A 15,302-nucleotide genomic window follows, 5' to 3' on the forward strand; every position below is an offset into this window, starting at 1 on the left:
GTCTGGGTACACTTTGTCTTTCAGTTGCTTCTGATTACCGACACATTTACCAAGCGCAGTTGGAATCTTAATTGTGTCAGGTGAAGAAGTGATAGGAAACTGACCATTACCGATTTGGAGAAGCAATTTTGAGAAGTCTGCTGCAGCTGTGTTATCAGAGATATAGGCTCTCATATTAGTAGTCAGTCTCTTCACTATAACGTGCCTCCAGAGATAGGATTGTTTCAAACTTGCATTGACAATGTTAGCCCTTGTGCCATTTTTAACCACTGGGAGGATTTGACGGAAATCACCGCAAAATAAGGTTGGAATGCCACCCATGGGATTCTTGTTTCCTGTGATGTCTTGCAGTGTTCGGTCAATTGCTTCATAAGCACTCTTGTGCGTCATTGGGGCTTCGTCTACAATGATTGCAGAGGTGTCTCTAATTACATTTGCCAAGGCTGAGTTACCAGTAATTTTGTAAACTGGCTGATCCATTCGATGAGTATCCAAGGGTACTTTAAAAGTGCTGTGAAGAGTGCGGCCACCTTGTAGTAGAGTAGCAGCAATGCCACTGGATGCTGTTGCAAGCACAATCTTTCTCATGGATCTAATCTTTGCAAGGATCAAATTGATTACAAAAGTCTTGCCCGTACCACCTGGAGCATCAAGAAACATCATGTTTTTGTTCATTTCACCTTGTGCTTCCAACATTGCCATGAATGAATTGTAAACTTCTCTTTGAGAATCGGTCAGTTTTTCTTGCATATTTTCTGCTTGTAGGGAAAGTTCTTCAAGATTATAAGTAACTTCACGTTGATACTCTCTCGCGAGTCTTTCATCTCTCCCTTGCGTTGGTGCAGGTAATCCATAGCTTGCCAATGGTTGACCGCACATAAGGAGAACTTTTTCTTCAATTAGACAAAGAGTTTTATTGTAGATGTCCTCATTAAAATCTGCTTCTGGATTGTTAACTTCTTGCCTGTATCTGTGAAGAATGTCTTCAGATATTACATCACGAAAAGCCATCCAGATCTCAAGAGGATTTCTTGGCTCACAGGCTGTTAAAATTATCACAAATAGGCTTCGCAAATTTGAAGGTGATTGAGTGGCACTTGCCTCTCCTACTGCTTGATGCAAGTGATGGTCATTTTCTAGAAGGCCTTGAGCAAGGCACGCTGCTCTGTATGTTTCAAACACCTGACCATTGTATGCTCGCAAATTTTGAAATGAAGTTGGACCAGCAACCTCATTGAGCAACAGGCGTAAGAAATAACACTCCCCTGCTTTTGGACTAATCGTGTAGATTCTCCCAATGCATGGTGCCTTCCATACATCATCATTTTCAGTACCTTCAACTTGTACCCCACGCATTCTTCTCATCCATTTCTTTTTCGATTTGTTCCAAGTGTAAAACTCAGGGACTTCTACGTATTTGAGACCCCTTGCAAAGTCATCCTCATGGCAGAGTTGAAAAAATGCTGTCAAAGTTGTGGCAGGCGGTGGACCTTGGGCTCGTTCCAGAGCAGTATCAGCTGAGAACATGACATGCTGCCCATTTTCAAGATGAACAGAAAGTTGTACAATTGGGGGGAAATGTTCATGGATGGGATGTTCCAATATCCTCCAGGCCGCCTCTGAACTGCCGACATACCTTGCATTCTGGAACTGCTGGATCTCATCCACAATGTGACTTTGTACTTGGCCTTGTTGGTTAGCTGCTCCATCAGTTCTTTGTAGTTCAAACACTGCTTGATCACATCCTTTATTCACGTATTTGAGGACATATTTGATGCTTTGGATCGAGCTGCAAATTTCTACGTTAATGTGAGCGTTGAACTGCTGAAGGAGGACCTTGTTGTACGGAACAATCCACTGGTTTGTTATTTCTTGATTAACATACCGACCATTTCTCTTCATCCTTATTGTACCAGTCTGGCCTCCATCTTCTGGTTTTCTTCGCCTGTACTTGGGGTAAGAGTCTTGGCCTTGCTCGGTACACTGAAGAAATTCTTTTGGGTATTTTTTGGAACATTTGTTGTCAATCATACATGGACAATTTGGATTAAATGGTCCACAAGGTCCATGCACCATATGTGCCATCACTTTAGCATGAAGATCAGGATCTTCCTCTTTGTCAGGGATCTCTGCATATCTGCAGAGATCCATTTTTTCTGGTAGAAGTTTGTCCTCTGGGGCCTGCCAGGTGAGGATGTGTGCATGCGGCAGTCCTCTTTTTTGATATTCAATACTGTACAGGAAAGCCCTCAACCTGCCAAATCCTCCCTTTTTAATAAATTCAAGTAACTTTTTTAGCTTCTGCCTGAAAACCCTGGCAACAATATCTGGACGATCCTGAGGGTCTTGCCCTTGAAGACAATTTTCTGTAATTTCTGTCCACTTTGGATTTGTTGTGAACGTGATGAAGAGGTCGGCTCGGCCCATTCGCCGAACATATGCCATGGCATCACTTTGACGCTCAAACATGTATCGAGGGCCTCCTGTATAAGTTGCCGGAAGTACAACTCGTTGACCAAACTGTTCTGGATTCCCATCCTCCCTAAGAATTGAATCTCTCAAGTTGCTATAATTGTCAGCTCTCAGGGTCTGTTGCTCACGCCTCAGGAACTGTAAACGTTCTGTTTCAATCTTGCAGTACACATCCACCAGCCATTGTTGAAATAGCCTTCGGTACCAGAGAAAATAGTTTCCAGGCCGAGTCATTAAATGGTACGAATAAAATTGCTGTTGGGTAACTTTTCGCCCATTGGATGCCTTCATGTAGATGTTGTAAGATGGAGAACCATAGGGGTACATTAACGGGTACATTAAAGTATCGTAGAGGGGATGTAGTTCGGAGATCCGTTTTAATGTATCATTTCTAAAATGCAAGACAATATCCCGGTTAGCTGTTGGTTCATTCTCCATTAATATTCCAATCTCATACATTGTTGTTGGAGCATTGAATCGCCGTGGATGCTCTTCTTGCGGCCTTCGGTCTTCCCTTATGACAGCTTTATGTTCTACCAAGTGTTCTTCTTCAATCCTCTCCTTTGTTGTTTTCAGCTGACAAATGAAGCTGTTGTTCTCATGTAAAAATTCAGTCAGACTTTGGAGAATGTCTCTATTGAGTCTACTGTCACGTCCCCGATTATGTAGTTCCTCTTCCAGACTATCCAAGAAGTAGACTTGAATAAACTTTGCTGTTTCATCTTCAGGTGGTAAAAGACTCCCAATCTGGTGGCAAACCTGGCCTCGAATTCTAAAAGAAGGATTCCACCCATGTACTGCCGCAATTTTGTGACCAAATGATGTCATTGCAAAACAATTGTTATAACTGCGTAGATTTTGCAGAAAATCTTTAGAGATGGGACCATTGCCGGTGAGCAAATCTTGAAGCAACTGGGGCAGTGGTGGAAAGCTATCAAGCACAACTTTGCCAGAAGAACAACAACAACCAGGGGTTTCTCCTTTAAATTTTACAGCTGAGCAATGTTGACATACTTTGTCCATTTTTCCTATATCAGCTGTAGTGAGAGAGTCATTTTTGTTGTAGAGCAATCCTTTTCTATTGCAGTGTTCTATTTCATGGTGTCTCAAAGCAGTCATTCGTTGTCTAGCTGCCTCGTTTTCTGTCAATTACTGGGGCAAAGTCATACTCTCTCTCCATGCAGCCTCTCGTTGTTGCCCTTGGTATAGGCGAAAGCTTCGTTGGGTTTCCGATTCATTCTGATGTCGTTGAGCCACTCTCAACTGACCTTGTGTACGTCTACTTACCTCATATAATTCATTCGATCGTAATATTGCTTCTCTTTCCAGTGCATATCTTTGCCTTTCTTGAATTTCATCTTGTGATGAATTTAACCGCCTTACAGCATGTCTAGTTCTGTCAGCTTCACGTTGGGTTTCTCTTTCCAAATCTGACAGTCTTGCTCTCCTTTCTCTTTGACGTATCCTGTTAAGTTCTAGACGTCTTTCTCTATCTGAATTGTTTTCATTGGAGCGAATTGCAGCAACTCTTAGTCTATTAGCTTCCAATCTTTCCATTCTTTCTTCCTCACTTTCGTTTCTACTTCGTTTGGGTGGCATAATTTCGGTTTTAAACGGAATTGTTTAACGATATTAATGATTGTAAATTAATTAAGCGTAAAGGTAATGTATACTAACTGAAATGGACGAACTATAAATAATATTTCTGAATAGTACAATTATAAACAATTATATTGTACCTATTTACTATGCCTCCCCACGGGACAGAGTTAGACACCAGGGTCGTTTTTTAACGTGGAGAAAAGGTACAAAAATAAAAATTGTCTCAGTCGTGAAGGATTTCTCCTCCACCGAAAGAGAACAAGAAAATGAAATGCAGCATCTGAAGAACAGATACTACACTTTGATCTTGACCAAAAGGAATGAATAAAAGCGACCTACGTGTGACTCATTACTTCCGGGTGTAAACGTCACAGTCTAAAAGTAATAATTAAAAAAAAAAGTAAATGCAAAATAAATGTAATACCAACTTAGGTTAACTAAGTAAACAGTACAATTAAAACAGTTCTATTAAAACAAATAATTACTAAGATCTAGGTAATTGTTAGTCTCATTGTTATGGTTTTAAAGAAAAAAATGTGTAAAAAAAGTTCTGCTTTTGTGAGTACGTGTATTTCTTTTAAATTACATAACCTTTTTATTTTATTATTTATATCTCTTTTAAATTTATATATTTTGTTAGTAAACTGGAAGAAATTCAGTTGAATAAAACCTTGTTCGTGTTCTTTACGTTAAACTCATATTTTTATAAAAGGTTCATCCGGTTTAAAGAAAGCACTAAGTTTAAATAAGACTGGAAATAACTAATTCAATATATAAATAGAAAAATGAAATAAATATAAGCTTTAAGTCTTAAGATAGTAATAATCAAAATGTAATAAATTATTTGTAGTTCAAATCTATGATAAGACAGGCTTTCGAAATAGGCTCGACCAGAAAGATTAAATTGGAACGAAATTATAATCTCCGTGCCATTTTCAAAACAACCCCACAAAAGTAACGATATCCTGCAGTTGGTTAAATGACAATGGTTGTAAGAAAAATGTAAAAGAAAATGCGCTTATCTGTTTATTTTGACCTGTTTTATTTAATTAAAAAAAAATTGGCTATAACTGGAAGAGAGCGTTATGTTTTGGGGGTTGTTTAAAAAATAGAATGGAAATAAAGTTAGTTCCGTTTTAATTGTCTTTAATTGCGGCAAGCGCTAACAAAATCGAAAAATCACTGTTTACATTCGAAATGTTAACTTTTATAGGTTTACAGGTTTGCTGACAAGGCTGGGGGTGTTTAATACAATTATTTTACTAAATTGATTTTTTTTCATTTAAAAATAAAATTATTTCTTTTTTAATAAAGTTTTATTTTAAAATATTTGTTTTTGTTTATTTATATAAAATTACGATAGTTGAATTGTATTCTTTCAATTATATTGGCAAGTAAAATACAAAAGATTAAAACGGAACGAAATTGAAATTTCCATTACATTTTCAATACAATCCCAAAACATAAAGCAATGAATTGTTTTGATAATATACGTAAAGTGAAATAAATCGAATATAAAATTAAATGAAAATATATTAAATAATTAAATGTTAAATAGATTTTGTAAATAGTACAGTTGAAATGATTAGAATATTTCCAATATGTAATAAGGTCGAGGTAATTAGTTAAAGAGATTTAATATAATGTGATATGCAAATGAGCATAAGTCATTCGATATGGGGGTGGTTTGTAGACTAGTATATAAAGAAATTAGGCATAGATTCTAATGTCTCCTATAACAGAAACATCCTAAAATGGGTTCTAATGTTTCTCTACCAGGAGAGATCTACCCTCTTACCTCCTTTATATTTCGTTGATGATGGAGAGCTGTACACACAGACAGAAACACACGAACCCTATTACTTTATAAAAAAAATATATATATATATATTGTCTACTACCCCTTCTGTATTTGTGAGCACAAATATGCTTAAAACGATAAACCAAAACTTTCATTTTTAATATACCATGCTTTTAAGAATCGATGCAATAAAAGAAAAGAAATTAATTACTGAGCATTTTGCTAATAATACGATGATTTATTTTGGCAATATCTTCTTTATTCACCTATAATGACCTACCAGTGATACTAGATGCAAGAATTTTTTTCAACACATACGACGCCTAGCATTCCTCAAATAGTTAAGCATCTTTGATTGGCTAGCCTCATCATTGTTTCACTTTGGGGTTATGTAGCCAACAAATATATATATATTTGTATATATATATATATATATATATATATATATATATGTATGTATATATTTGTATATTTGTTCTCTTCTTTCTGTTTATGTGCTTATTATTTATTCTTTATTATTATTATTAAACGTTTGCTTTTACTAATCTTTTACTTTTACGTTTTCTTGTTACGAGTACTTTAACGTTTATCACTGTTTTTGCATATATGTGTGTGTGTGTGTGTATGATCCTACGTATCTTATGTGAAGTCCACTGCTATATATGTGTGTGTTCTCATTCTTACAGTTTCTTTTGCCTTGGAAGGTTTCTGAGACGTGTATGCACAATGTAGTGTAAACATACCTGGTTGCTTTGGCCAGCGGATGATATCTTTTGGTCGCTGGTCTGCCATCTTGCTGGGGAGTGGTACTTACTTCTGCAGACAGATTCATTAATGAACAAGATGGGATTTGAAGCTTCAAATTTTTATTCAAGGCAAGCCTATCATTATGTATTTTTCGTTTTATATTCTTTTTTATTTTTTAATTCACTTCCCCACTTTTCCCGTCCTCGTTCTCCCCGCCAACCTCCTTCTCTCCTCCTAACCTTTAAACTAGAAAAATAACACTCTTAATGTTATATATTGGGATTATACGTCTGAATTTTAGAGTCGTACATCTCAAGATAACCTGTCAGCAAACAGAAATATGTCATGCTGCAGGTGGTGTGATTGAAAGTTTCGTTCAATAATTAAATGAGTAAGAAATGCAAGTGTAACATGACACAGCGAAAAAGTATATCACGTATTTGAGGATGGAATAGAGTTTAGTGGGTGTCTGAATCTGGATTCTATACAAGAAAAATCAGTCTGAAATGGAAGGAAAATCTAAGCCATTAAAACCTTCATATCTAGCTGTCTGCATCTCTAAATTTTCATCCTTAAAACTAACTTAGAAAAACTGATCAAGAACTAATTAATTGATAAGATAATGGTCTCTCCTCCTCTGAAAAATTTCTCTTTAAATAAAACTTTGAAAACCAGAAAATCTTCATTGTTTTACTACACGTGTAATTTTTGTCTGTTAAATTTATCTAAAGTGAGGGCCAGGCCTCAACCACCACGAGGAGATCAGAAGTCAATTACCCTAATTTAATCGAGCATTAAACAAAAAACCTTGATCACTTGAAAACGAAAACGCAAGTGAGAAAAACTATGTGTTTATGAAAAGACTGTACGAACTTGTGAACATTAAAACATTACATTAAGTAAACCAAGCAATTTATAGCCAGTGATTTGGGTAACAAAATTATACTTTCTCGATATCATGATCCTGCAAAAGTAAATGATAATGCCAGTCTCATTTCTAATATAATTAGAACAACAAAAATTGCCACAGTTTTTAGTTTCTTTTTCTAGATAAGAACATCTCAGAGTTACATATTTCTCACATCGTTTAATGCATCTCTGGAGACAGTTTTTGTAGATGATATGAAAATTCAGAAATCAAGCTGATCTGATCCCACCTCTTAATGTTGATTTTATTTATTTAATTTTCTATTAAATGAAGTACAATAAGCCTCCTAATGCTGATAGCTTTATTTAATTTCCTATAAAATGAAGTGCAATAATCTGTAATTGAGTTATACATTGCCAGGAAATCTCTCATCTCCATTCCTGTAATTATTCAACGTTCCTCGTACTTAAAAAATCTTACAACGCTTAAGTAGATGTTTAAACATGAATACTTGATATAAAATAGATGTTTTATTGAGATGTAGTCAATTTTAGAAGTAAAAAAAAACTTGTTAAGATTTGACCTTGGCATAAAAGTTGTGTTCTTTCATTTTAAACATTTACTTGAGAATAAAAACTTTTTTATTTAAATAAAATTATCAACGCAATCAAAGGATTCTATTGTTTTCTCTTTTTAGAGAAGAGCCACATACATTACAAAAATATGGCTTTTCAGTTTTTCTTATTTTACTTTGTAGGAAATATCGAAACTTACTTGGAATGTGTGAATGCTTTAAAAGGTCTTGTAACAATAACAGAAAAAACACTAAATAAGTTACCAAGTTGGTTTTATCATAGGCGATCACTAGAGCGATGCAGACTGTTGCATTTCTATGCAAATGATAAAAAGGTGAATAAAAACAGATGTAAACAGAAGACGAGTAAGAAGAAGGCGTGCTACGTATGTAGTTGTATGCAAATAAACTTGAAATATTTTCATGTTTTGGATTTGGACGTTTTGACAACAGAGTTTGAGTTTGGGAGTTGGAAATTTTGACAAGAGAGTGTCAAGTTTGGGAGTTGGAAGTTTTAAGATTCAAACCGTCTCTCTTTCACTTGGTTCACCAAATACATTTATCAAGTACTTTGTTAAATTCTTTTAACTAATTTCAGTTCCTCCTATGATTACTGAAATAGAAATTTCCCCAAAATTCCAGCTTCTTTTGTATCTACTTAGAAGCATTGATAATCAAATTTTGATAGTGAGCAGTCATTATAATTCTATCCTGATCATAGTAAAGGCATCCTCTTTAAAGCCAGTCTACAAAACCTTTCTTTACTTATATAATAATAATAATAATAATAATAATAATAATAATAATAATTATAAAAAATCAAGAAAAGAATTTTTCCAATTTTCTGAAATGCAAGTTGTGGAGTATTTGTACTACTATTTTGTGTGACTTTTGAAGCAGATTTATTTTATGATTTTGTCATATTTGTAAGAAAGTCTTGTGAAAAATGGTTGGCCAGTTTCCTGATAGACGTTGTTCTGCTGGTTCTTGTTTTGATATGCTGAATACAATTTTGAGGTATTGATTTTGGAAAATCATCAAATATTGTTTCTCACATGTGTTTCATATGACTCAAGGAAGTTGACATTTGTTCAAAAGAAGAACCACATACTTCACAAGAATGTGGTTTCTCTCTGGTTGGAATCTCTTTTGCACTTGTTCACCAGTTTTTAAAATTCGTTTGTCTAATTTTATTATCTCCTATAATTACTGAAATAGAAATTTTCCAACGATTCCAGTTTCCTTTCTATTTACTTAGAAGCATTGGTAATCAAACTTTGATTGTGAGCAGTCATTATAACTCTGTCCTTATCATAGTGAAGACATTCTCTTTAAAATCAGTCTATAAAGTCTCCCTTTTTTCATATAATAATAATAAATCCAAAAAAGACTTGTCCCACTTTTGTTTGACCCATTTTTCCAATTTTCTGAAATGCAAGTTGGAGTATTTTAAACTACTATTTTGTGTGATTTTTGTAGCAAATTTGTTTTCTGATTCTGTAATGTTTTTAAGAAAGCCATGTGCAAAATGGTTGGTCAGTTTCCTATATAACTTATCTGCAAAAGAACAGCCACATACTTTACAAGAACATGGTTTGTCTCTTTTTTTAAAATAAAAGTTCTCAGAAATCATGGGGCCCACAACCTGCAGCTAACACTTGAACTATATATGAGATACATAGATATTCGACTGTTCCATTTTAGTTCTTTATCTCTTAAACAATGAGTTAGTAAAGAAATTGTCTTTTGTATGTGTTTTCATATAGTTTATCAAGGTTGACTTCAGTGCAAAAACATGAATGTGCTTTGTCTCTCGCATGTTTTCATATTACTCAACAAATTTGACTTCCATGCAAAAGAACCACACACTTTGCAAGCATATGGTTTGTCTCGTTTTTTTTAAATTTTCTTCCTTTGAAGATCGTAACACTGGGTATGGGGCAGCCAAACAAGCCACCAACATTGCCCCACTTTTTACTGAAACCAACCAAGAGCTCTTTTTAGTATCCTCGCTCTTCCCTTAAGTGAAATTGTCTGAGTCTATTTTGCACTTTGTTCACCAGGAAGATTAGCTAGGTAGGACTTCAGGTTCTTCTTCATAAGCCTTGTGGCACCTATAACTGGTATGATGGATATCTCCCTAAGATTCCAGTTTCTTTAAATATCATACATGAGGCATTGATATTTGGTCTGCTTCTCTCTTTCAGCTCTGTTCAGATGTCCATCATTAATGACACTCACTTCAACCAAGGTTGTCACTCTGACTTATTCCATATAACTATGTAACGTTTGACAGCAGCATTTTCAATGTAGGTGGCTGTAGGGATTACATAGTTGTAATGTATGGTATATATATATATCATTTCCAACTGTTCTTTAAGGTTAATGTTCCCAGAACTTGCTGCTACACTGGATGTTTATTTTTTTACAGATGGTCCAGTGGAGGTACTTACATACTTCACCATGTCTTGCTGTGTAGTAGCCATCTTTTAAAAGAAACTTCCAACTCGATATCAGATGACCCACACTTTCCAATTCCATGTGGCAGAATCTGCATTGTCTCTCTTTTGTTAATTTTCTTCCTTTGAAGATTGTAAGGCTGAGTATGGTGCAGCTAAACGAGCTGCCAATATTTCATTGCTTCTTATTGAAAACAACCGAAAGATCTTTTTAGTATCCTCGTTTTTCCCTTAAGTGCTATTGTCTAGATCTCTTTTGCACTTGATTCGCCAGGAATATTAGTTAGGTAGGACTTCAAGTTCTTCTTCATAAGCCCTGTGGCATCTATAATAACTGGTATGACTGTTTCCTGTATCTGTTTGTTGCAACAAATCTGACTTTGATACAAAAGAACCAAATATTAAACCAGAATATATTTTCTCTCCTGTATGTGTTTTCATATGACGAAATAAAGGAGAATTCCACACAAAAGAACGACATATACCAGAATTATGAGGGTTGTCTGTTTTAATTTCATTTATGTTTTTGATGGGATAGGGCATTCTGCTAGATGTCAAACATTCTCCCATTAATTAAGTTACCCCAACGGATGGATCTTTAAAAACAATTTATTGAATTTCTCTTGCACTTAGTTCACAACGGCTAATCACTAGATAGTTTATGAAATTCTTTTTTATTAGCATAGTGTCTCCTATAATGACTGGAATGATTGATATCTTCTTATGTTTATGTTGTACATAAGTCCTTGCTATTTTGTTATTTTCTCCAACCCAGCTCTTAAGGCCAGCACCATTAGGGACGCATCGTATGTGTGTTCATATGACTCAACAAAATGATTTTTCTCCAGTATGTGTTAGCATATGACGTGATAAAGTTGACTTCCATGCAAAAGAAGAACCACATACTTCACAAGAATGTGGTTTCTCTTCAGTATGTGTTTTCATATGACTCAACAAATGTGACATCCGTGCAAAAGAAGAACCGCATACTTCACAAGAATGTGGTTTCTCTCCTGTATGCGTTTTCATATGATGCAACAAACTTGACTTCTGTGCAAAAGACGAACCACACAGTTCACAAGAATATGGTTTCTCTCCCGTATGCGTTTTCATATGACGCCACAAATTTGACTTATGTGCAAAAGAATACCCGCATAGTTCACAAGAATATGGTTTTTCTCCATTATGCGTTTTCATATGACGCAACAAATGTGACTTCCTTGCAAAAGAAGAACCACAAACTTCACAAGAATGTGGTTTCTCTCCCGTATGTGTTTTCATATGACTTGACAAATGTGACATCCATGCAAAAGAAGAACCACATACTTCACATGAATGTGGTTTGTCTCCTGTATGTATTTTCATATGATGCAACAAATGTGACTTCTCTGCAAAAGAAGAAGCACATATATCACAAGAATGTGGTTTCTCTCCCATATGTGTTTTCATATGATTCAACAAAGTTGACTTCCATGCAAAAGACGAACCACATACTTCACAAGAATATGGTTTATCCCCCGTATGTGTTTTCATATGACTCAGCAAATTTGACTTCTGTGCAAAAGAATAACCACATACTTCACAATAATGTGGTTTCTCTCCAGTATGTGTTTTCATATGACACAACAAATGTGACTTCTGTATAAAACAAGAACCACATACATCACAAGAATGTGGTTTCTCTCCCGTATGTGTTTTCATATGACGCAACAAATTTGACTTTCCTGCAAAAGAAGAACCACATACTTCACAAGAATGTTGTTTCTCTCCCGTATGTGTTTTCATATGACTCAGCAAATTTGACTTCCATGCAAAAGAATAACCACATACTTCACAAGAATATGGTTTCTCTCCCGTATGTGTTTTCATATGACGCAACATATGTGACTTCTGTGCAAAAGAAGAACCACATACTTCACAAGAATGTGGTTTATCCCCCGTATGTGTTTTCATATGATTCAACAAAATTGACTTCCATGCAAAAGACGAACCACATACTTCACAAGAATATGGTTTCTCTCCCGTATGTGTTTTCATATGACTCAACAAATGTGACTTGCTTGCAAAAGAAGAACCACATACTTCACAAGAATGTGGTTTGTCTCTCAGGTTTGCTTGCATCTGATTACACAAAAAGTAAAAATCCAATGAAGTGTATGATGATAGGCATGCTAATAAATTTCAACATAAAAACATTTAATGAAGAAATTTATAATTATTTTAAACCTTTTTAAATCATCAATGCAAAAAAGTACTTCTTATCCATTAATGAATTTCTTTTCATTGTTGTAAATTCTGGAAATATAAAATGAATTTGTAAAAATACATTTCATGTGGTAAAATTGTATTATGTTGATTTTTATAAAAATATCCAAAACATTTATTGGTAATGAATTTTTAAAAAATGAGTATAGTTTTATTAAATACTGGTTAACAAAATTATTTTTTTTAATTTTACTAAAAATAATCACGTTTTTTTCATTTTGTGGGTAAAGTTAGATTATTCCTATTATTTGGATTCTTCAGAATAATATTCTCATCTTTTTCATAATGTTTCTAGTTTACCTTCCATCTTATTCAGGTGTTTTTTGTCGAATCTTTCCCTTGAACTAAGAAATCTTTACATAATTCTGAATCGAACCCTTTATTTAGTATATGAGATTAGCATGCCCTTCGATTGTTAGTGATGACTGGGTAAAAATTCCTAAGTAATTTTAAATTCTATTTTAAATCTAACTGAGGATTGAAACTTCAACATTCAAGAGTATGTAACTTACAACTGAATTTACTTAGAACTCTAACAATAGCACTATGGCCTTGGCAGACAATCCTAGTATGAATTTGCGGAACTATTGTTTCTAGACACTTTTTATTACTTATTACTAAATATATACATAAACATGTTAATATATATATATATATATATATATATATATATATAAGCCCCCACCGACGGTACCTCACACTAAGAACCTGGTTACGCTCGCTGACTGTCGCGACAAAATATAGTGGGCAAAGAAAAAAAATAGCTAAGTGACTTAACAAATCCTAATCTTACCAAAATGGCAACTGCTTTTTAAATTAGACTATTTTATGTATTTTAATTATATGCGCATATATTGTCTTTAACTCTTTGCTTCCATGCGAGCTGTTTCTATTATCTTTTTATTGTTTTTATTGTTTTTATTTATTTATTTTTTCTCTTTTAGCTTTAACCACCTGTTTATACCTTCTCTTTAAATTTATTTATTTATTTATTTTTCTCTTTTAGCTTTAACCAACTGTTTATACCTTCTCTTTAAAATATATATATATATATATATATATAAGCCCCCGACTTCTCTTTAAATTTATTTAATGCATTCTAATTACATATGCGTAGAAATGGTCTTTAACATTTTAGTTCCATGCGAGCCGTTTTGTGGACAGAACTTACTCGGAAATGAAAAGTTTATACAAAAATACAGAACAGAGCTAGGAATACCTTTCTTTATACTATAGAAGACAGAAGAACTTTATTTAAATAGTATACTTTATATATGCAATCACTGTATGCTTGCTTGTATTTAAGTCTCCTCCATGATACCCATACCATACCAAATCACTGCATGTGGCTCATAATTTAACTGTCACTATTTGTAACTGCAATATACATAATCCCAGCTGTGATACTAGGGCTAATTTTCTGAGTAGATGCAACACTCTGCGCCTGACCTTAATGACTACAATTCCAAATCCCAACGAACTAGCTGTTCCTATAACTGGGAGGAAAAAACTTAATAGCTAGCTACGAAATCTTATACATTTTACCTCCAAGACGATTGCGTTTGTCTTACCTGCATGCAAAAAAAAATCCCTCTTCTTCAAACTAAACCTTACCTGTAACTCAAAAATCCTAATGGAAATCTATCTGTAAATAAATAACCCCTCTTCTCTTGAACGCTAACAATCTACTCCTTCCAACCTATCCGCGACTAAACTCCCACATTGCCCCACATATGTAGTGGAATCGCTAACTTCCAGCCCCTAATCCCTCACATGCAAAATGTTTTAATAGCCATCACTAAACATCTATACATTTCGATCTCTAAGGCATGCGTTACAGCTCATTCCTATCCAGTAAGGGATTTAACAGCCTATGCACACAGAGGCAGGTACTTAACAGCCAAAGTACTCAGAAACAAAGCGATATACACTACACAACTGTCTCCTCGAGTTTTGCAACGATTAATACGTTATTGAAACGACACTCCTTGTTATGCAAAATGCCCCATGACTCTTACTAGAAAATAACTACAACTTCAACTCTATTCGCACCTACTGAAAACCTGCCCATATATCTATTCACCTAATTACGCATGACTCAAACCTTGCTGTCTTATCCATACTATATTGCACTTACATCTTAACCCTCCTATCATCTAAAATAGCTCGGGCACAACTCGTAGCTCAATTCTTAATACCTACTCATACTGTAACATTATCCTAGACCTAAGCTAACATAAATAAAAAAAGGGTAAGACTAAAATCACATTATCTCCTCCCTAACAAGCCCTCTTACAATCATAGACGCTTACACTGCATGAACTTCACCCACCCCCTTTATCCATTAACAAGTAAATAGCATGTCCCTAAATCACTTTGAGGAGTGTAACTAATCAGTAGAGATATAATCCCCCACAAACTAACCCAGTAACACTAACCACGTGGGGTCGCAGAAATACCTGGATTAGAACCTAGGCGCGGAGAAAACCCTCTCAGGGCTGACGGACGCAGTAG

General features: G+C 34.8%; 2 protein-coding genes across 3 annotated transcripts in view; one reads left to right on the forward strand and one right to left on the reverse strand.

The window, feature by feature from the left end:
* LOC145270717 (uncharacterized) overlaps positions 1 to 15,302 on the forward strand; it is a 289,119-nt gene that overhangs the window by 20,001 nt on the left and 253,816 nt on the right. The gene's annotated exons all lie outside the window — the stretch shown is intronic.
* Positions 1 to 15,302, reverse strand: part of LOC145270542 (uncharacterized) — a 28,817-nt gene that overhangs the window by 6,298 nt on the left and 7,217 nt on the right. The window contains exon 2 of one of the 2 annotated variants that reach the window (XM_080126187.1): positions 10,904 to 12,818. The exons of the other annotated variant lie outside the window; for it this stretch is intronic. Within the exon in view, the coding sequence (XP_079982313.1) occupies positions 11,349 to 12,644 (1,296 nt within the window). The 5' untranslated portion in view covers positions 12,645 to 12,818 and the 3' untranslated portion in view covers positions 10,904 to 11,348. Of the gene's footprint in view, positions 1 to 10,903; positions 12,819 to 15,302 lie in introns of those variants that run through there. 2 annotated transcript variants of the gene reach the window in all.

The sequence above is a fragment of the Euprymna scolopes genome, chromosome 46, assembly GCF_053919585.1.
Source record: "Euprymna scolopes isolate OS-2025 chromosome 46, ASM5391958v1, whole genome shotgun sequence".
NCBI lineage: Eukaryota > Metazoa > Mollusca > Cephalopoda > Sepiida > Sepiolidae > Euprymna > Euprymna scolopes.